A 22,605-nucleotide genomic window follows, 5' to 3' on the forward strand; every position below is an offset into this window, starting at 1 on the left:
ACAGGAAAACACCTAGTATTACTTGAATTTCAAAAACTATCTGATGCACTGACTTTTGTGACAAATCAAATTTAAGGAACTGGGCAAGAGATTGAGAGGAGGGATGTGGAGATGTACAAAGAGTCTTCACTTGATGAGTTATAATGGAGCATTGAAGTGCCATTGTTGTAGTCGTAGGAGTTACACCGGTGAAATTGGGTAGACGAACAGATTTGGAGTCGCTGGAGACGTCTGAGGCGAGTAGGCTAAAGAAAAGGTAGCTATAAGTTATACAATGGACTCACTATTTTGATGGATTTGGATAGTTCGAGACCCATCATCTAAACATTTGCGATGACGTGGCAATTTGATTGGTGGGAAATATTTTGTCCTATGTGGCACTCCTAAGAAGCTTCAAAATTAGTAGCTTTTATATAGTAGGATAATAAAATTAGTGTGAACATATAAATCAATTTTATTAATCCAAACAATATTTTTTTCTATTTGATAGGATATATAATTAAAATTAAATGATATTAACATACATAGTATATTTTTAATATTAATGTATTAAATGATGTTTTCTACTCACATGATTTTTTTGTAATATGTATAATTTATTGAAAAAAAATTAAATTACTGATAACAAAAATTTACCATGGGATTAATAGTTTTAGTAACTTTTATTTAAGGAAATAATAATTAATAATAAATTTATGGTGAGTTTAATAAAACTCTTATTATATAATTAGATGAACCAACCTATTTATCTACTGATTCTAAGAATCATCCTAGTGTTGACATGTATCTACAAAAATAAGTTGTAATGTTTTTCAATTAATATATTGGAGATTTCTTTTGTAAAAGACGAAATAAACCACTCAAAATAATACATGTATCATAAAAGTATCTAAACAGTTTCGTGAGTTTTAACATGAGAACTGTTTTTAATATCCTTTAGAACTCATGAAGATGTTCTAAAATACTTTTGAGAAATTATATTGACATGTGTCCAGTTTTTTTTTTCTAAAGACAAAACTAATTTAATATATATATATCAGTTTTTTATACTTAGAACCTCACTTTACATACGATGTTATAAGACTATCTCTAACTTACCTCTATATTTATCTCTACATTTTTTTTAAATAGAAAAAATATTATAAAATAGGTTTGATTCAATATGTCTTTATAATAGTGTTTTTTGGTTTTTAGAAAAAAAATATATATATAAATGTTATTTCCATTCTAAATATAGAGGCCAAAGTACCATTCCTATATATTTTTCCTAGAATTAGAGAAATTTTATCATAAAATTATATATTAAAAAAAATCATCTCTATAATACAATTTTCTATTTTAGAATAAGATATAGAAATGTACATTGGAAATGTTCTAAATTCTCAATTTTGAGATACTTACTTAGTTATGTTATCCAAATAATTTTTGAGAACTCTGTGAGATATTAAACTAAGTCTCACTTTGGAAAATTAGACAAAAAGTGTCTAAGATTATCTCCAATGATTTCATCTATTTTTTACTCTAAAATAGAATAACTCTATAATAGAGTTTAAGTTTGCTCCAATGGTACTCTATTTTAGAGTAAAAAATAGAGTGATGAACAAAAGAAAAGTCACTATATATTTGGAGTAAACCTATTATCACTCTATTATAGAGTGAGAAATTTGAGCATTTTTACTCTAAACTCTATTTTAGAGTCAAAAAATAGAGTAGGGTTGGAGATGCCCTAATATATAAAGAGATGTTCACTTTAATTAGTATGAGGCCTTTCGGGATGGAGTCCAAAAAACAAATTCATGCGGGCCAGCCTCTAAGGCCCAAGTGGACAATATCGTATTAATCAGACAATATAAAGTTGGACAGGACTGTATAATTCTAATAATTGGTATCAGAGCAGTTGACAAGAAATCTGGAAGAAGACCAAAATATCCTTCGAGTTAGGATTGGGAGGTATGTGGCAGAGATCAAGTCAGAAGATCCTGAAAGTCAGTTGTGGAACACAAGATGAATATAGTCTTTAGTTTAAAGGGAAGAGTGTGAGATATTAAACTAAGTCTCACACTGGAGAATTAGACAATGGGTGTCTAATATATAAAGAGATGTCCAACTCTAATTAGTACGAGACTTTTTGAGATGAAATCCAAAAACAAATTCATTCGAGTCAGTCTCTACGATACAAAGTGGACAATATCGTATTAATCAGACAATATAGACTTGGACATGAGCTGTACAATCCCAACAAACTCCACCTAAATACCTCCGATAATCATATGTTCTAAGACACGCTACGACTAGAAATTAACGTCACTGAGAGTGCCACTTTTCCCGATTCTTAACTATCATCTTATGTAAATTTGTAACATGATCAATTTCTAAGCATTTGGATGTAAAAATAGAATTATCTGATTGATTGCGCGGGCGAAGTTGATTTAAAATAATACCGAAGCACCAGTCGTATCACGAAAGATTATTGGTCGAGGATTTGATTCTTTTGTTTCGACGAATACATTAAACATCCACCATCCCTCTCTTTTAATTATTTTTCTTATCTGCACAAAATATCATATGTCCTAAAGATCCATACCTAACTCATCTTATCGTGCCCCAAAAACACTTAATATAATTGTCAGTGCAAAATAAAGTTTAAAATCTAGTAGTAGCATTATTGAAACATATGCCTTCTGAGTCAACCCGACAACCTGTTCTCCTTGGGTGTCGTTTGTAGTGTCGAACTTTGAAATAAGAAAAGTTACATGTTTACTAGTATTACTTTGCAGTTTGGTTCCCAAGAGTTAGACTTTGAAATGGAGATGGAAGTTGTAGAACCTTATGTTCGCCAGCAAGAAAAGGATTGCACATATGTAGATTTTGATACATTTAACAAGAAAAGGATTGCACATATGTAGATTTTGATACATTTAACAAGAAAAGGATTGCACATATGTTCCTATATATTCAAGGGTAGATTTTGATACATTTTTCACAAGTTAAATGAGATGATTACTTAAATAACAGTTCTATGTTAATTATTATCGTTTTAATTATAAAAATCTATTCAGAACAGCCTAAACATATACTTTTATTATTACACTAACACATTCTTGATTCTTCTGATGATTTATCAGAATGACTTGCAACTTCTGATAAAAAGACATTTATATATCAATTATCAAGTCATCTTCCTGATAATTATAGCCAAGCGATTTGAATTTAGTTTTCAATTAAATATATTCATTAAAAAATTATAATTTAGCAATTAACATTAAAAGTATAAGATTTTGTCAACACATCGATGCTCCCTTCTACTGGTTAGTCATTACCAAAAAATTCTATCTCTCATTGGGGAGCCTGGCCTCATTTCATATTTTCGGCGGCTCCGGGTTCTCTCGGTTGCTTCACCTGCAGCCACTCCCTTTCTCGTGCTAGTCCTCTATTGTGATCTTTGTTGTCTTCTCGTTGCTGATCATCACAATCTGCTTCTTTTAAGTATTGTAATTTGCGTGTAATGTGGAATAAATAATTTTGTATGCTTTATTGGTAAATTCCAAAATAATTTGTTTGATATTCGTTTATATAAATAATAAATGGATATGACTTTGTGGAATTTGTTTGTTTTATTTTCTGTCATCGTTTCTTTTTGGTTTCTGCTATTCATGTGCATTGGAGTTTTCTCTCTCTTAGAATTGGTATACTGGGTGTGATTATCAGAGTTGTGACTTTAAGAGAACTAGCATTGAAGACTCATGAGGGGAGTTTACACGCGTCCCGAGAAAAAATATATATTATAATATACTACAGTAATGACTCTGTTTTGTTCCTTCTGCATGAATCTGGGTCGTTACTGTTCAGCAGGCTCCACGCCACGTGGCGGTCCACTATTGGCCAATTTATTTATTTTTTTATTTTTAAAATCAAACGAAAAGTAAAAAAATAATAAAAAATTTAAATTATGAACCCCAACCGGAGGTTCATTAATGCTGGTGCTCTAAGATTTGGATTTTCTTGGACAGAAGAACTCCATATGACCATATATCCATTTCTAATTGGATTTACTTAATAAATAAAACATTATTAATTATTAAATTAAAATAGATTAAATTAAGACTAGTTTTTGTTTAAGATACCCAATTTGAGTATCAACCAATAAGGTTGCCCTAATTATGGATTCACAGAAGTAGTAAAAATTATGTTAATTTATTTTGTCATTTACAACTTGTTCTTTGATTTGTTTGATGAACCTCCTTTTCTCCTTTTCTTGTAAATTTTGAATTTCTTACATAATACATGTTTCATTTATTATTCATTTCAGAACTGTACTATGATGTTTTAACTAATTTCTTAATAGCAATTCAGATAAAAAGAGAAAATCTGTTAATGAGAAATCTTGGTTCATGATTTTGGAAAAAACTTTACCAGAAATTTGCTTTCCAAAATTTTATCTTTTACGTTTTCTTAAAAATTTTAGAATTCGTGTTATATTTTATATGTTTTATGAAGGTAAAAATATGTATTATATATGTTCTACGATATTGTTTTAAATTCATAAAACATATTGATAATGGAGAATACACATTCTATAATATAAAAACATATTAGTTGTCCAAAAAAAAACTATAAAAACGTATTAAAGGTAATACAGAATACAGAAGAATGGCGCAAGGCCAAGGCCTATTCTTAATTCTGTAGATATTAATAAGAAAAGAACCTTTTTGTATGGAGCAGCCCATTCGGAGCCCTATATGTTGTCTTTATCATTAGATTTGTGAACATTTGAAAAGACGTAAAGTTTTGTGTTGCGTGTTGTGTGTTTGTGTTTTTATTTTCGTTGAGGTTCTCTTAAAGTTTTGCTTCAAAGGGAGTGAATCATCGAGAGTCTTAAACGGATATATGACTGTGAGAACGGAATCATCAGGATGAACCATGATATGCCAAAACTGTAGGTCTTACTGATCTATAGTCTATAAAGCTCATGACATAATACTTTTGTCATTCTCTTTGCAGGTTTCCAAAACTAAGTAGATTCAAATATAAGTGTGGTGTTCGTGTCATTAGGATGTGATTATGGTAGCCTTTTTGGTCCCAAATTTCTTATAGCTACTTGAATATCATTATTTTTGTTGTTGGTAAGAATTAGAATTTAATAAAACGAAAATATTAGTGGCTGCTACTCATATTCATGTAGATGTTCACTGATACATATTACAGCGGAGCTGTGAATAAGTTCTTTGTGATTTTTTAGTTTCAGATTGGTTGTTTATGGTTAGTCCATCGGTTCTCATGTAGTTTAGAATTGTTTCTGGTCTAATAAAAGACTGTGTTTGTTTCTTTCAGGCTTTCTTGTGATCGAACACGTATGAGTTAGATGGCTTTCATTGGAATGTTCGCTGCCTAAATCTGAGGTGTCAAGTTACTGTCTAGCTCAGAGTGATGGCGCAGTAATGATATAATTTGATATAATGGCGCTGCATAAAGTTCTATTGTGCTGTATGCAAGTGGCAGTTGAAAAAGACTTGAAACACATATAATAAAAGTTTTATACTCTTCTTCTTCAACAAGCTTTTTTTTTTTTGAATTAAACAAGCTTTTATTTTTATTCAACAGTTGACACTTTGTAACCAAATGTAACAATAATACTAATTTTATTCAAAGGCAACTACCAAGTATCACCTGGTCAGGATACTCTTTGGCATTCCCTTTAGGATTCTCTTCAAACCTCCGGAGACTAAACTGCTTCATCTCAACTCCTCCTCCAGCTTCTCCCTCCGTCGCCAGCTCCGCCAATATCCTCCCCACGGCAGGCGCCATCTTAAACCCATGACCGGAAAAACCGCCGCCCACCACCACATCTTTCCCAAACTCCCCACCGAGGAAATCAATGACAAAGTCCTCATCTGGCGTCATTGAGTACATACAAAGCTGAGTCGCTACAGGTCCTTCGGTATCAACCATCCCTCCAAACCTCTCCTTGATCCACTCTTTAAGCTCTTCTAGCTTCACTCCCGGTCCCCATGGCCTCTTATCTGGATCGCACAGGTAACCACCGTGAACCGCCACTTTGATAAGTCCCGGATACTCCAGAGACGGAGTTCCATACACGTAAGGAGCTCCGTAGGACGCGAACGTAGGAAACTCTGAGTCTATCGCGAACTTGTCCTCGTGGCCTTCTTTGATTCTCCAGTAACACACCGTCGTCTCAAGCGGATCCACCGGAAACTCTATCCCGGCCACCGTTTTCACCAGCTTACCTATCCATGCACCGGCAGTAACAATACACTTTTTACCGTGGAACTTCTCTCCTTTCACCGTGCTGACTATTACCCCTCCCTCGTTTTCACCGTCTTTATTTATGTTAGCCACTTTGGTGTTGTCTCTCAAAACGGCACCGTTCTTTAACGCGAGGGTCTGGAACATAGAGACCGCTTTGGTCGGTTTGATAACTCCGCCAAGGTCCGTCGAGACTCCGATCCAGTTCTCCGGGATATTGATCCTCCCGGAGAAATATTCAGACACAGTCTTTGAGTCCATGACCCTGTGAGCTAAGCCGTGTTTACGACACGTGGCGACAACAGAGAGGAGGCTCTGCTGGTCCTTAGGGCCCATGTCGAACTGTTGAGTTGGGAAATGGACTTTGTAACCGATCTCGGACTGAGCCTGAGCCCATAATTGAGCTGACTCGGAAACCATGGTGTAGTAGTAATCCTCCGGGTAAGTGGCGCGTATGGTACGTGACTCGCCGTGGGAAGAGCCACGATGGTGGAGGAAGTCAAACTGCTCGAGGAGGAGAGTTTTGTGGCCTCTTTTCGCCAGCTGGTACGCTGCAGAGCTTCCCATAACTCCTGCTCCGACGATAATCACGTCGAATCGGTGGTCGCCGGAATATTCCATGAGGAATGTTAGTGAGAGAAACAAAGAAAGAAAGAAAGAGAGAGAGGGTTGATTGAAGGTTGGATAAGCGTATGGTTGGTAATGGTATTTGCTGCATTATAAAAAGCAAAATGTGTGTGACAAGTGGACAAAAACTGATATTTTAATCACGACACTGCCCTTCGGTTGTGTCACTTTCCTTTTTCCTTCTTCCTCGAACATGTCAAATAATCATAACAAAATCACGTTATACATGAGTAACATGACGGAAACAAACAAACAAAAAGAAGCAACAAGTAGTTAGCTAATAAAATACTAGTAGTTAACCACAGTCAGCAACAAGTAATCATATTTATGTTTAAACACAGTTCTTGTTTCTTTTTCAACAAAGATAATTCTACCTAAAAATTTAGGTACCCAAATTGATGATAGATTAACATAAAGTAACAATTGGTGAAATAGAAAACTGAACATCGCATACCATTTTCTGTTTTTGGGTATGTTTAACCACAGTTTAAGTGCCGATTATCCCAATATATATCTTCCAGTGTGATGAATACACTAATAATATCGTTAATCTATAAAAAAATTTGTACGATCTTAGTCTCAAGAAATTTATATATTGCACAGATGATTCTGAGGCGGCATGTTCCGAGCTACCAAATAAGTAAGAGAATCAATTGGCTTGACCAGCTTTTTCACGGAGCTATTTCCAAATGAATAAGTTCAGTGATCTTCTATTTGTTTGATATTCCGTTGTAATTTTTTTTTTTTGTAATAATTCTTGTACTGAATTATCTTGATAAAAATAACAATAACACATTTTAAAGCAATTTTGCCTCTTTGAAGGGATTATATCCCTACGAGTCGTTAATATAAAGAGCTTTTAAAGTCAAAAGAAAAATGTTGTGCAACTTTGTAAAGCCATTCTTATTTATATCACTTTAACCCGTAAACATACTGTTTGTGTGATTTTCCCCTAACTAGAATTCAAAATCTACAGTTGTGAGGAAAAAATCTACAGTTGTTTGATATTCGATATCTCAGGTTCACGATCTTTACCAATATAGAAATGATAATAATATTTTTTTTTTGTGAAATCGTGATTCTGAAGTTTTTCTTACTAGTTGTAGTCTTGGGGAATATGTTAGAATGAATATAGAGTCACTTCCCTCTTTTCTTAGTGCTCACAATTCGTTTTGTTGAAAAGACAAGTCCCTTATCCAGTTGCTTATTAGATCAATATCATAAACGAATATTCAGCATTCATAAGACACTCGTACACTCCAAACCTACATGTTGCTTATTAGGAATAGACAAATCATTATTGTCCACAATTTACAATTAGCTAGATTTAGTGTTGACAATTTGTTACAGGATTTTGAATGTATATATTCTTTTAAAAAAAATTGTGCGACATTAGAATACACATTAGAGAAAAAACAGTAAACTAAAATGTTTACCAAAAAAAAAAACAAACAGTAAACTAAAATGATTTGTTACAAAAACAGTTTTGTCAACACTTAGGTCCAGTTGTGCATAACTCATATGTTGTTTTTATAACTTCATATTTTATTAATCATAAGCTTGTGTTTACATAGTCTTGATGAAGAAGACTTGTTATTATAGTTGGAACATAATCTTTATATATAAAGTTGAGTTTGGTTTCCTCCTAGGTTGTTTACGTAGGCGGACACATTACTAATTTGACTCTTGAGAAGCCGACACGTGTTTGCGTCCAAAACGCGGCGTTTCATTAATTTGGAGTTGGAGATCGTGTGAGCTTTTGGTATACTCATAAATCTCCGGGAATATTGTCGTGTGGGCTTTAGATCAAATTAAAAATAATACTTTTAACAGTTTACTTTTATATTTCAGTAAACAAATAATGTCGTGTTCTTCGTCTTTTGAATACGTCATAAAAACAACTCTTATGATATTGCTGATATTATATCTGATCATACCGGTATGACAAATTAATGTAAATCAATAGAACCGAGTATGATGATTTTAATTGGATTTACATGTGTCGAAAATACAATAAAATGTTTTATTTATTTAATGTGTAAAATAGCCATAAAAACCAAAAAAACTAGATGAACCAATAGGTTTATAGTATATTAGTGAACGTAAATAGAAAATGTATAATATTATTATGGAGAATGCAAAATTGAATTCACTAATTTGATATACATATATTGAGCATTTAACATATGAATAATGTTTTAGTATAAAAAAACATAGGAATAATTATTTGATTTACCCATTTACATCAATTTATTTTCTAATGTCCATGATTTCACGATAAATGGTGCTCTTATAATTATTTGTTTTACCCATTTATGTTAATTTATTTTTTAATATCTATGATTTCACGATAAATAGTGCTCCTAACTTCTTCTTTTTTCTTCATACAATAGCGCAAACATATTATTATATATTACTCCTACTTAGTTATTTGAATAAATGAACACTCTGATATTTGAAATTTTTTGAATGATTCCCTTTGTACGGTAAACGGTTTCATTTCAAAGTATTAATACAAGATAATTACACACATCTGCAGCATAAGCTATTTATTACATACGAACATGTATTCTACAAAAAAAATTCATGCAATATTATCATTTAATTTAAATATATTTTTAATTCATAACGTAAGTTTCCACAGTATTAATGACTTCTAAATTAATAGTAAAACCTATCTAATAAATTCTAAACTTATTTAATAACGATAGACCGTATTCAATTTAAAGAGTGACAAAGAAGTTGAAGTATGCCTTTCATTAGGATAAAACTATCATATTTTAATTAAAACATACATATACCAAGCTACTCATACTAACAAAAGATTGTTTTAGCTTAGATAATATAAGCTTTTCCTTAACATATTTCTTTGGCATGATCATTGCATAATTATATGTGGACATCATTAATCTTATTATATTAGATTGTTTATCATAGAATAATAAAAGTTATTGTCATTTTAATTCAGTCCAAAAATATTTATTAAAAATAACAACATGTTCTCCAAAATTTATTTATTTATTTTTGTTTATAATATTATTTTCAATCTAAAATGATTCATAAGATAATGTAAATTTATATAAAATAGTTTTTTCTAACTTCTCGCCCTTAGGGTGTGACGACCTAGTAATGAAAGTATTAAGGAAGACTTTTTATTATAACTCACGTGTTTATATTTGAGTAATTATTCTTACTCAGAAAGGAATATAACAAAAAAAATCAAATATATATATGTCATAATTGAGTGCCGATTTTAAAAATCTTTAGTTGAACTTGTCTCCATCTGAATAGAAAAAGAAAGAGAATGGAATAATTGTTGTCATTATACAAAGCTTCAAGTGGATTCTCGACGTCATCCTACTATATAATAGAAACTAAATTGGGGCTTTTTAAGCTATGCCACGTAGGCACAAATATTTTCCTCCAACCAAATTGCCATGTCATCTCGAACTGGGCTTGAATTTTTTAAAAAATAGACAGGTTCACAGCCCATTTGCCCAGCCCTTTGTCGATTATATTTCCTTCGCAGCCCAACCCATTTGCCCAACCCTTTCTCGACTCTATTCCCTTCGATGATCTTTCCCTACTCAGCCTCCGTAACCCTAAAAAGCTGTCTCGAACCTTTTGTCGATTCGCTTCCTCTCCCCCATCTCCTCCTGCATAATGCCTCCGATGAGATTCCTGGTACTTCAATGTGGTCCCATAAATCCTCCATTCAAGATCCCTACTGACCCTCCACATCCTCCCTCCGGCTCGATGATATCTCGATCGCTATTTATACCCTCATCACTCTTACCTCAGATCTTGCAAACCATACACTTATCATGGCAAAAAAAACAGCAATCTCCACCGACGAAGCGTCTTCTCCTCTCCTCTTCCGACATGTTTCACCAGGACCAGGAGATTCGCCCTTGCAATTTAGGCTGATTCATTTTGCAATTTAGGCTGATTCATTTCTGGGAAGCTCGCAAGAATGTCAAAGGAGGACCCGGCATCTTTCTTGGGATCGAGATGCTTATGATCGATGCGGAGGTATGTCTTTCTGTTTCGCATGTCGTTGTTTCAGTTTGCGATTTTGTTTTGATTTCATTTTACTTCGGTAACATATAAGTCTTGGAATAAAACACTTGATTATTGGGTTGAGATGAAAAATGAAATTAAATTATTGTATTTTCGAAAAAATAATACTTGATTGATTAGTGGTATGTCTTCCTGTTTCGTTATGCATGTCGTTGTTTCAGTTTCCGATTTGATTTTGATTTCATTTTAGTTCAGTAGTATATAAGTCTTGGAAATAAAACACTTGATTATTGGGTTGAGATGAAAAGATGAAATTAAATTATTGTATCTTGGAAAAAATAAAACTTGATTGATTGGTTTAAGAGGATTAGTCGTAAGTGTATTCTAGGAAAAAAAAAAACTTGAGTAGTGATCTATTGAGTCATACCAGATTATATCAGCGTGTCTTACATGTACATATTGAATAATAGTAGAACTGAAAATATGACGTCCCACTGCTACAATAGGAAAATGGTGGCGATGGTGCTGACCATGACGTCCCACTGCCACAATGTCTCATTGATACCATAGGACAGACGCACAAGTTTAGGATAAAGGTCTCCCACTTCAATTTCACATCAAAGAGGCTTTCCTTGACTGTTACAAAGATAGTCTCCCCTGCTGTGCTACCTCCTAAAAAACTATCAGCTCACATGCCTGCTCTTGCTCTTTCTGCAAGCCCAGACAACCCAGCATCCAGTGTGCTTGATAGCTCAGTGGTGCCTGAAAGCAGTGGTGGAGGGTCTTCCTATGCAAACAGTGATCCCAGCTATTCAACTGGTGAGGAGAAGAAATCAAAGCGCAGTAAGCGTAATGGTTAGGTACTCCTTCACTCAAGTCTCTTCATCAATGGCTGGTACAAACTGCCCAGTCAGCACTCCTTTCAAATAACAGTCTTTTTCTTTTCTTTTTTACGGTTTTTGTATCTTTTCTAAAGACAACTATGAAGTTTTTAAAAAAAAAGATATTTTGGTTTATTCTTGCAACCGGGTCTTGGTTAGCAATTGAAAACTTATTATGTTGGTTTGCTACTTTTCTCCTTAAACAGAGATGATTTAGTAACAAGGAAATACTAATTATCGTGGTCCTAAGAAAAATATATTGCTGAGGGGTTATATTACTGATCCAAAACCAGACTTTACTTTTTGTTTGGTCCTGTATATGCAGATTGAATACCTCAGTAGTTAGAAAAATCTATTACTGAGGGGTTATAAGAATCTTCAAGAAATGCAATAATCAGTTCTCATGCATCAGTAAGGCAAGTAGCACCTGCTGCAATCACGGATAGTTTCCAAAATTTTGTTTCGTCTCATTAATACATATCAACAAAATATACAGAATTTATGAATTCTTGATACACAGTGTTTACCAATCTCAGCTCCTCATAAGTTTAACATTATTTTCCACTCAAAAAATTGGAACGAGAAAAAAAGAGGATACACCTAATATTCGTAAGTAGCTCAACCTGTGGATTTCCCTTCCCCATTTCAACATCTCTCTTACGCTGACTCACGTTTTAATCTTTCATAGCTTTTCAGGGCTGGCTTTCTCAACACAATGGTCAAATCAAGCAACAATGATCCTCCACCTGCTGGAGGTAAATCGAACTTACCACTTCATATATTTTTTATATCCATAGTTTTTTTTTAATATAGAAACATCAACTTTGTAACATTTGTTGCTAGATTGTATCATAACAAGTTTATTGTTCCAGTAATAATTCTTAATATTTGAATTCCAGTTAAAATATATTTTGTTTTTGTTAAGGATAGTAGAACATCTGACCTGAAAACTGAAGAGCTAAAATATAAAAAAAAGAAAATTATATGATATTCATAATATTATATAATATTCATAAACCAACATTGCATGATGTTACGTACAACTTTTGTTAGCTTTTATTTTGTAGTTTTATGATAATTACAATAGTATACATAATGAGAATAATATATATATATATATATATATATATAAATTATGTCGTTAGTTATTGAAACTATTTTTAAATTTTAAATATTTTTTTTTATTTTATAAAATTTTAAATTTAAATCTCAGATCTCCATTCAATAAATCTAATCCCAAATAACCACATCATACTAAAATCTTTCATTTAATAAGTAAAATGATCCTACCCTGGATATATAAAAAATATAACAACTAAAAAAACCAATTCTTTTAGATTATAAGTTTTCAATATTTTAAAATGCTAACTAGGTCAAGTACTCTTCACTATTCAATTATAAGGTACAACTATTCACAGTATACTTCACAGACATCATCTACGCCCTATCTTATTTTTATTCTTTTTCGTTATCTACCAAATTATAGTTTCTTTGGACAATTACTTATTTCTACTGTCAAACTATTTTGTTTTGAACTGTGTGAACTGACTAACATTTTCTTTAATCTTAAAATTTTCCACACAAAAAAAAATTATTCAACACACAAAGATAATAAAATTTTATGAAAATTTAAAATAAATCAATATGCGACTACCAATTAAAAATAAAAATTCCTTAATTTGAACATGTTTTCCGTGCGTAGCGCGGACACCGGATCTAGTTTCAATAATACATAAAACTATTCTATAATCCCTCACTAAAACGTCGAGTCTTGGGTCTTGCTCCACGAAAAGTGCGCACTAAACAGCAAATAACTAAGAACAAAATAATTTGATCTAAAAGTTATACTACATTCGTTTCAAAATGATACATATTTTAATTTTTTCACGCAGATTAATAAAACATATTAAATTTTAATATTAAATACATAATTTTTTATAATTATCTATTTTTTATAATTGTAAACCAGTAAAAATTTAGAGAATGAAGTTAATTTTCTCGAAATTTATAATTAGTCATTATTAGTTGATAAAAAATGCATTTGAAAATATAAAAAAATGTATCATTTTAAAACAATTTTTTTTTCTAGAATATGTATCTTTTTGAAATGAAAAGAATATATATTTATTGCTTTGGAAGTGGTTAGATATTATTGATTTTTCACAAACTAGCCTCTGTAATGAATAGATTGTCATGTTAGACTTTTTATTTTCGCATTGTGATTAATGGTTTGGTTGGTAATTTTAGCTTGATAACGTTTATAACTTCATGCATCTATATTCTCAATTTTTCGTAGTTAAAGTTAGAAACCTTTATTATCCGAACCAAAATCCAAAATAACCGAATCGAAAATATACTACCTATCATAAATAACCTAACGGATCCTATTTTTCTAGAACATAAATAAACAAAAATGAATTAACATAATCGAACGGAAAACTGAAATGCTGAGAAACAGTAGTATATATCAATATTAATATTTTCATGTTTTATTTTAAGTGTCATTGCAGAATAATTTTTTTTGTTACAATGTTATTTTATGATCTTAATGCAATTTTTTGTACTAATTTACTCCTACAAAAATTAGAAAACGGAAGAGGGTTCAGCTAATTTGTGTAGAACCGATCATGTGAAAACGATGTAACGTCTTCAACCGTCACATGAAAAGCGGACATACTCTTCATGTGTGCCAGCATTTTTTTGGGGTAAAAGTGCCACCATTTATTGCTCTTACACAATTATAATTCATGCACTATGAAATCTTCCAAAATTTGTGGTATTAAGAGGCTATTGGAAGATTAATTTATGTAGAGTGTAATGAATTTAATAACAGATAAATTTTAAAAGTTAATTATGTGGATTCTGCAAATACATACTCTAATTTCATATTTTTCTAGCTTGTTGTATATTTTATGGATTTTTATTAGCTATTTTAAAATTCTGAAAATTTCAATAGAATCTCAAAATTTAGGTGTTATTGATTTATATATTTTGATTGATTTATAAATTCATATAGTATTTATAAATCCAAGTAAAATATATAAATCTGGAGGTTTTTCCTCGGATTTGAGTCTTTGTATTTTTAACCAAAAAATCCAAACAAATCCATTCAAATCCATTATAAAATCAAATATACTAGTAAATCCGTACGATTGAATAACACTTGATTTGGTATTGAATTTATGAATCATTAAACCAATAACACGTGATTTTAAAACAAATTTGAAAATCATAGAATCAATAACACTATATTTAGTTCGGATTTTCAAATCCATTAAAATACAACAACCAATAACCCCTACTTAATGGAATCTCAAGATTTTATAATTTTCTTTTGCCACCTATCAAGATTTTATATTTTAAGAATTCATTTACCAATAATTCCATGTGCTTAAACAAATTTCACTGGGCCTTATCGTTTTGTTTTGTTTTAATCAAAAATTTCACTGGGCCTAACTGTTTTTTGATCAATGGAGGCCCATGTAAGCCCAAAATAAGGAACGAGGACTTTAAAATTGACATCCATCCCCATTCTTGAATCCGATAACCCTAATTTCACACGACCGAGGAGAAGCCGTCTCTCTCTTCTCACCACCGCCGAATTCTTCAGGTGATCTCTCTCTCTCTCTCTCTCTCTCTCTAACCATTCGAATCTCAATTGGATCGAGATATTTGAATTGAAGTAGGTTTAATTTGATGAGTTGATTGAACAGATGTCGCGTGTGTACGTTGGTAATTTGGATCCGCGAGTTACTGAGCGTGAGCTCGAGGATGAGTTTCGTGTCTATGGAGTCATCAAGAGGTTACAATCTCATCTCATTGAAGTGGTTTTGAGATGTAAAGTTTGCATTTTTCATTCTTTTTGTTGTGTGTGTGTTTTATGTGCAGTGTTTGGGTTGCAAGACGTCCTCCTGGTTACGCCTTTCTTGATTTTGAAGACTCAAGGGATGCCCGCGACGCCATTCGTGATTTAGATGGTAGCAAGATGGATCTTTTGAATTGTTATGATGCAGCTGATATAGGTTATTATGTGGCTTTAAGAGTTTGATCTACTGTTTATGTTAGGCAAGAATGGATGGAGGGTGGAAGAGTCTCACAACCGTGGTGGTGGTGGAGGCCGTGGTGGTCGTGGAGGAGGTGATGGTGGCCGTGGCCGTGGTGGTTCTGATTTGAAGTGCTATGAGTGTGGCGAGCCTGGTCACTTTGCACGTGAGTGCCGCTCTCGTGGCGGCTCTGGGAGGCGTCGCAGTCCGTCTCCTCGTGGTCGCAGTCCTCCTAGATACAGAAAGAGCCCAACGTATGGAGAAAGGCGCAGGTTATTGCCCCCTCTCTTCTTTGTGACTTATCAATGGATCTAGCTCAGTGAACTGATTAACTTACTTGTCTTTTGGTTTCAGGAGCTACAGCCCTCGCGCAAGATCTCCTCCTCCTCCAAGGCGTCGCAGTCCTTCTCCTCGTGGTCGCAACTACAGTAGGTCACCCCCACCTTACAGAGGACGTGACGAGGTCCCATATGCTAATGGGTAAACTCCCTTCAACTCCAGTTATTTACTCAAGATCCATCATAGGCATATATGTTAGGTGTTGGTGATATATACAAAGTTCATGTTACTGAAAGGCTTTGTGTAATTGTTTATGCAGAAATGGTCTGAAAGATGTGCGCAGAAGCCGGAGCTGAGTGTTAAGGGATGGATGAGGAAACCTACTGTTTGCTTGCGACGTCAAGAGGACAGCTTAAGGAAAACTAGTATATGTATTTCACTAAAAGAATCATGTTTTTAGCTGTTGGGTGGATTTGGATATGCTTGCCTACTTTTGTCTGCCGTGGTTATGTCTACCGTTAGGTAAAAGTATTTTTTAATATTCCTACTGAAGTTCTTAAAAGACTTAAAAACATAAGTTCTGAGTGTTTTTGTTTTATTATGTCGAGGTTTCTTCCGTGTTTCTACTGCTTCATTGCTTATCTCTGCTTCTCTACTCTGCCTTGGGGCTTCTTCGTTGATTGATTGACCTGCAATGGCTTCTTCATAATAATTTACTGCATTGTGGATCATAATGTTTTTTTCGGATCTCTCTCTACTGCTTTGTTGCTATCTCTTCTTCTCTGCTCTGCCCTGAGGCTTCTTCTTAGATGATTGACCTGCAGTGGCATCTTCATTGTAGTTTACTACGTTGTGGATCTACTTGTTTCTGCTTCATTGCTATGCTCTTCTCTGCTCTGCCATGAGACTCCTTCATTAATTGATTGACATGCTGGCTACTTCATAATAGTTTACTACGTTGTGGATCTTAACGTTTTCTTCGGGTCTCTACTGCTTCGTTGTTCATCGCTTCTCTGCTCTGCCCTGAAGCTTCTTCGTTAATTGTTTGACCTGCAATGGCATCTTCATAATGGTTTACTACTGTAGTGAATCTCTACTTGTTTCTACTGCTTCATTGCTTATCTCTGCTTCCCTGCTCTGCCCTGCCCTGAGGCTTCTTCTTAATTGACCCCCGATGGCATGTAGTTTACCACATTGTGGATCACTACTTGCTACTGCTTCTGCTTCCTCGTACGTTTGAAAGCTTCGTCAGCCCTGATCCTACCTTCTTCAAAACTCCTCTGGCCTGAGAGTTTCTGAGCCGTTTCAACTTTCAAGCTTCATTTGTTACACACTGTGGCAGGTAGTTATTACGTTCCAGATGTATTCTTTGAAAGCATGATAGCTTTTGACCAATAGCATTATAAAATACTCTGTTTCAAGCCTGTTCTTTACAGGTTGGTGCAAGAAGTGTTTTCTTTTAATGGCACATACTCTAGTTTAGACCAGGTTTTATGCATGTCTTCTAGTAAAGTTGATCCGAGTGCAATGTAACATTTTTGTAACAAAGATTGTTTCGCTTTGTGTCTTTCTTTCGACCAAATCCTTTATTCCGACATACAAGAACCGAATTTCAGACAAGTCGTACAATCTGGAAAATTGTCTTAATGCATTTAATGCCAAAATACTCAAAAACTTATAAGACCTGTACCCGAATATGATATTTGAATGCCTCATCCTCTAAATACAAGCAACCAAACTCTGTTTTCATTCCTTTATTAACGAAAAGTTTCGGTATCACTGAAAAAAGAACAGAAATCCAAATATATTAATAAAATAGTTTTTGTCCTCTTTCATGCTTTTCTTGCAAATAAATCGGTCTATTCACATGGCCGGCTGATAAATGAGAAACGAATTTGGGAAATAAATCACAAACTGCCACTTGTTAGAGATACTCTCTCAATCATGTTGACTGAGGTATGATAAACCAGTATCCTCGTCTCATATATATGACATTTACTTTTCAATATCTCATTCCATTCTTACTCATATATGTTACTATATAACTTTGTAATGAAATCATTTGTTACCTTTTTCTGAAACCATAAGAGTCCAAATTCATCGAGTATATTACAAATAGTGAGCACAAACGATTCTTCCTTCAATAATCAAATTAATAAAATAACAACAAATCCGTTTAGTATGTTATAACCGCGTCATCGTATTAAATTAATTTTAATTGTAAATATTATTAAAAACTATTGAAAAGGGAAAATTCTAAAAAAGATTATTGAGATCCAAAGGCATCAGAAAACCTTCAGAAGAATTTGATCTCATCCCTCTACCGATATATAATTTACATATTATATACAAACGGTTTTGTTCTCTACTGTTTTTCTTTAAAGTGGATTCATGAATCTTTCTACACAAAACGAGTGTTGATCTTAGAGAGAACCGTCTTCTGCAGAAACTGTTGGTCATTGATCGTCTTTATATGCGTTAATGGAACGCACGTTCTCTCTCTCTTAAAAACATTTAAATTAATCAAAACAACCAAGTAGTAGTAGTCTTTCACTCGTTCTACATCTCCTAGGCAGAGAGCATAACGTGAGCTGTTTAATTAATCTCTCTCTTCTCCTTCTTCATCTTTTTTGTTCTTTCACGTGAAGTCAAACTCAATAAACTCTCTTACAGCCCATGAATGATCTCCTTCTCTCTCCCTGCCCTTGTCTGAACATGAAGAAGTCTGCTCAACATCTCATCCTCTGATTCGTTTCCCATTTGCCTAAACAAGCAAGAAGAAGAAGCTTCTGCTTCAACATTACAAACATGGAGTTCAAAAGAGACAATACTGTCAGGTTCTAGATTTTCATCAAAAACATCTTTTTAGAAAAATTAAATAAAAAAAAAAGATTTAGATTTTTGGGTTCTCAAAAGTTGACTTTTGCAATCCCAATAAAGTTTTGATCTTTTTTTTGCCTTCTTAGGGTTACCTTTATGATTATTTTTTGTTCCTTTTGTTGCAAGTTTCCTCTCTACTTTGCCTTCTTAGGCTTACCTTTGGTCTGAAACAGATTCTATGGAGACGAGAAGCAAACCCTAGAAGTAACAGAGAAGCGTCTACCATTACCAATGTTCAAATCATCAGCAGCTCCATTTCAAAAACAAGAGTTAGGAACCTCAAAGAAGAGTATCTTCAAGATCCCTAGGTTCGGTAGATTCAAAGTCTTCCCGGAGAATTTCGAGATCGAGAGAGACAAGATTCTAGATCCTGGTGGTGACGTAGTGCTTCAATGGAACAGAGTTTTCCTCTTCTGGTGTCTCGTTGCTCTTTACGTAGACCCTTTGTTCTTCTTCCTCTATTCAGTCAAACGCACCGGACGATCCTCTTGTATGACCACAGATTTGAATCTTGGAATCGTCGTTACTTTCTTCAGAACACTAGCGGATCTCTTCTACGTCTTGCACATTGTCATCAAGTTCAGAACGGCTTACGTGTCTCGTACTTCGAGAGTGTTTGGTCGTGGAGAACTTGTGAAAGATCCTAAGTTGATTGCTAGAAGATACTTGAGATCAGACTTCATCGTTGACCTCATCGCTTGTTTGCCTCTTCCTCAGGTATTGTATTACTACTCAAAAAAAAAAACCATTGACTTGGTTTCTATTAGAGAGTTTGAAAATGTGTATAATCAATTATTTTGATATGCAGATTGTTAGTTGGTTTATTTTGCCATCAATCAGAAGCTCACACTCAGATCATACAACAAATGCACTTGTCCTCATTGTTCTTGTTCAATACATTCCTAGGCTTTATCTCATTTTCCCTCTAAGCGCTGAGATTATCAAAGCTACCGGAGTAGTCACAACCACAGCTTGGGCCGGTGCTGCTTACAATCTCCTTCAGTATATGCTTGCTAGCCATGTGAGTCACTAAGTCCTCTCTCTAAGCAACTCACAAGAGCTTCACACTTAAGTCATATGCTAGTAAGATATAGTAGACACTGAGCTTCCTTCAAAGTAAACACATTATGTTATCCTTATACTGTTGAGAAAATCCGCAAATTAAACTCGAAGAAAGCAAAAGGCAAATAAATCAAATTCGATTGAGGAAAATACCCATTTTAGAGTTGGTTTATTGATTTTGTGAATGAATAAATTATAATCCTAGGATCCGTATTTAAATTGCTAAAAACCCTGAGTTTTCTACAAAAGCTGATTTTTTAATCCTAAAAACTGAATGTGGTCTTTTATTGATGCACCTAGATTTAAATCACTTCTAAAATCAACATATGCATTCACCTAAGTTTAAAGGTTGGTTTTACTTTTATGTAATGTTATCCTTATGCATTCACATTGTTGTTGTGCAGATTCTAGGAGCGGCGTGGTATCTACTGTCGATACAACGGCAAGCTACATGTTGGAAAGCAGAATGTCATAAAGAATTTGCGCCTCTAGAATGTGTTACAGATTTTTTTGACTGTGGTACATTGCACAGACCAGACCGGAATAACTGGCAGAACATAACAGTTGTCTTCAGCAACTGTGATCCTTCGAATGATATCAAATTCACTTTCGGGATATTCGCGGATGCTCTAACCAAAAACGTGGTTTCTTCGCCGTTCTTGGAGAAGTATTTGTATTGCTTATGGTTTGGATTACAGAATCTAAGGTACATTCATTCCTCTTATCCATCGCTTACCTGTTTTTTTTTTTTTTTTTTAATCCTAACGTATCTTTCTTGTTAAAGTTCTTACGGACAGAATCTTGATACAAGCACCTCTGTTCTTGAGACAATGTTTGCTATCCTTGTGGCTATCTTTGGTCTTGTTTTGTTTGCTCTTTTAATCGGAAACATGCAGGTAAAATGTGAATTTTATTTCTTTTTTATAGGTTATATTGTTGACTTATGTTTTGTTTAATGTATTTAGACGTATTTGCAATCGATCACTGTGAGGCTTGAGGAGTGGAGACTGAAGAGAAGAGACACAGAAGAATGGATGGGACATCGTCAACTACCGCAGGATCTTAGAGAACGAGTGAGACGTTTTGTTCAGTATAAATGGTTAGCTACTCGAGGAGTTGATGAAGAAACCATTCTTCATTCTTTACCAGCAGATCTTCGCAGAGACATCCAACGACATCTCTGTCTCGACCTTGTTCGTCGTGTAAGTATATTCTATAAGGGACAAAGTCCCACATCAGAAATTAGATGAGATTTTTACTGACCAAATCTCAGTCATTTTCAATTGGTTTTGAATTGGAAGCTCATCTAAATTTATATATTTATCGTCGAAATAAATACATTTTTCAGGTGCCACTGTTTGCGCAAATGGATGATCAGTTACTAGATGCGATATGTGAACGGTTAGTGTCATCTCTAAGCACACAAGGGAACTACATTGTACGTGAAGGTGATCCAGTGACCGAAATGCTCTTCATCATCCGTGGAAAGCTCGATAGCTCGACGACTAACGGAGGCAGAACCGGTTTCTTCAACTCAATAACACTCAAACCAGGAGAGTTCTGCGGAGAAGAGCTTCTTGCATGGGCATTGCTTCCAAAATCAAAAGTAAACTTACCATCATCTACAAGAACGGTGCGAGCTTTAGAAGAAGTTGAAGCCTTTGCTTTACAAGCAGAGGATCTCAAGTTTGTTGCTAACCAGTTCAGACGTTTACATAGCAAGAAGCTGCAACACACATTCCGTTATTACTCACACCAGTGGAGAACGTGGGCTGCTTGTTTCGTACAAGTGGCTTGGAGACGGTATAAGAGAAGAATGGTGGCTAAGAGTCTTAGCTTGGCTGAGTCATTCTCATCTTATGAAGAAGAAGAAGCTGTTGCGGTTGCAGCTGAGGAGATAATGAGCCAACAAGGAGAGAGACAGAGCAGTAATCCATCGCGTCATTCTACTTCTATTGGGAAACCACATTTTGCTGCAACGATACTTGCTTCGAGGTTTGCTAAGAACACGAGGAAGACGGCTCATAAGTTGAAGGACGTTGAGGTTCCTATGCTTCCTAAACCGGATGAACCTGATTTCTCTGTCGATGGAGATTAGCCCGTTTTGATATTAATCAAAATCTATTTAAAGTTAGAAAACCAGTTTGTTAAATATCAAAACTTTGCTGCTTGAAGTTTATTTCAAAAATCGGCAGCAGTTTGTATAAATACAGAATACACATCTGACTTTTTTTTTTTTTAATATCCAGATTCGAGATTGTTTTTATTAACTTTTTGTATAAATTATAGAGAAAAAGACCAAAATAGCACTAAATCAAGTTTTTGTTCCCAAACTAGCACTCAAAGCCAAAAGTCACAAAAATAGCACTCAAGGGGTGGGGTTTAGGGTTTAGAATTTAGGGTTTAGGGTTTAGAGTTTAGGTTTTAGGGTTTAGAATTGAAAAGTGAGGTTTTGGGAATAAGATTTCAAATTTTGAAAAATAAAAAATTTTAAATTTTTCAAAAGATAAAATGCTATTTTAGTCATTTTAGTTTTTGAGTGCTATTTT

The 22,605-nt window shown here is 34.0% G+C and overlaps 3 protein-coding genes and 1 long non-coding RNA gene across 8 annotated transcripts; 2 read left to right on the forward strand and 2 right to left on the reverse strand.

Annotated features, from left to right (window-relative positions):
• Positions 1-5,246: 5,246 nt before the first annotated feature.
• LOC103864562 (probable sarcosine oxidase) lies at positions 5,247-7,039 on the reverse strand. The gene has a single exon (XM_009142316.3). The coding sequence runs from the start codon at positions 6,883-6,885 to the stop codon at positions 5,644-5,646; it is 1,242 nt and encodes a 413-aa protein (XP_009140564.1). The 5' UTR covers positions 6,886-7,039; the 3' UTR covers positions 5,247-5,643.
• Positions 7,040-15,254: 8,215 nt separating this feature from the next.
• LOC103864563 (serine/arginine-rich splicing factor RSZ22A) lies at positions 15,255-17,577 on the forward strand. Of its 4 annotated transcripts, none has more exons than XR_632260.3 (7): positions 15,255-15,402; positions 15,506-15,594; positions 15,681-15,769; positions 15,858-16,107; positions 16,190-16,315; positions 16,434-16,636; positions 16,723-17,577. XR_632260.3 is itself a non-coding variant. In XM_009142317.3 (6 exons), the coding sequence occupies exons 2-6, from the start codon at positions 15,506-15,508 to the stop codon at positions 16,468-16,470; spliced, it is 591 nt and encodes a 196-aa protein (XP_009140565.1). In that variant the 5' UTR covers positions 15,255-15,402; the 3' UTR covers positions 16,471-16,715. The 4 variants fall into 4 exon arrangements, 2 of the variants coding, with proteins under 2 accessions (XP_009140565.1, XP_018514130.1); XR_004457135.1 differs by having other exon boundaries at positions 16,437-16,636; XM_009142317.3 differs by lacking the exon at positions 16,723-17,577 and having other exon boundaries at positions 16,434-16,715.
• A 319-nt stretch (positions 17,578-17,896) lies between these two features.
• On the forward strand, positions 17,897-22,412 carry LOC103864564 (probable cyclic nucleotide-gated ion channel 14). Of its 2 annotated transcripts, XM_033289439.1 has the most exons (8): positions 17,934-18,700; positions 18,788-18,951; positions 19,168-19,711; positions 19,803-20,015; positions 20,461-20,762; positions 20,841-20,952; positions 21,022-21,258; positions 21,405-22,412. In XM_033289439.1, the coding sequence occupies exons 2-8, from the start codon at positions 18,923-18,925 to the stop codon at positions 22,152-22,154; spliced, it is 2,187 nt and encodes a 728-aa protein (XP_033145330.1). In that variant the 5' UTR covers positions 17,934-18,700; positions 18,788-18,922; the 3' UTR covers positions 22,155-22,412. The 2 variants fall into 2 exon arrangements, with proteins under 2 accessions (XP_009140566.1, XP_033145330.1); XM_009142318.2 differs by having other exon boundaries at positions 17,897-18,951.
• On the reverse strand, positions 19,752-20,672 carry LOC117133389. The gene is made up of 2 exons (XR_004457136.1): positions 20,446-20,672; positions 19,752-20,392 (listed from the first exon to the last, which is right to left on the reverse strand). It is a non-coding gene; the product is annotated as an uncharacterized LOC117133389 (long non-coding RNA).
• Positions 22,413-22,605: the final 193 nt, after the last annotated feature.

Source organism: Brassica rapa, chromosome A04, assembly GCF_000309985.2.
Source record: "Brassica rapa cultivar Chiifu-401-42 chromosome A04, CAAS_Brap_v3.01, whole genome shotgun sequence".
NCBI lineage: Eukaryota > Viridiplantae > Streptophyta > Magnoliopsida > Brassicales > Brassicaceae > Brassica > Brassica rapa.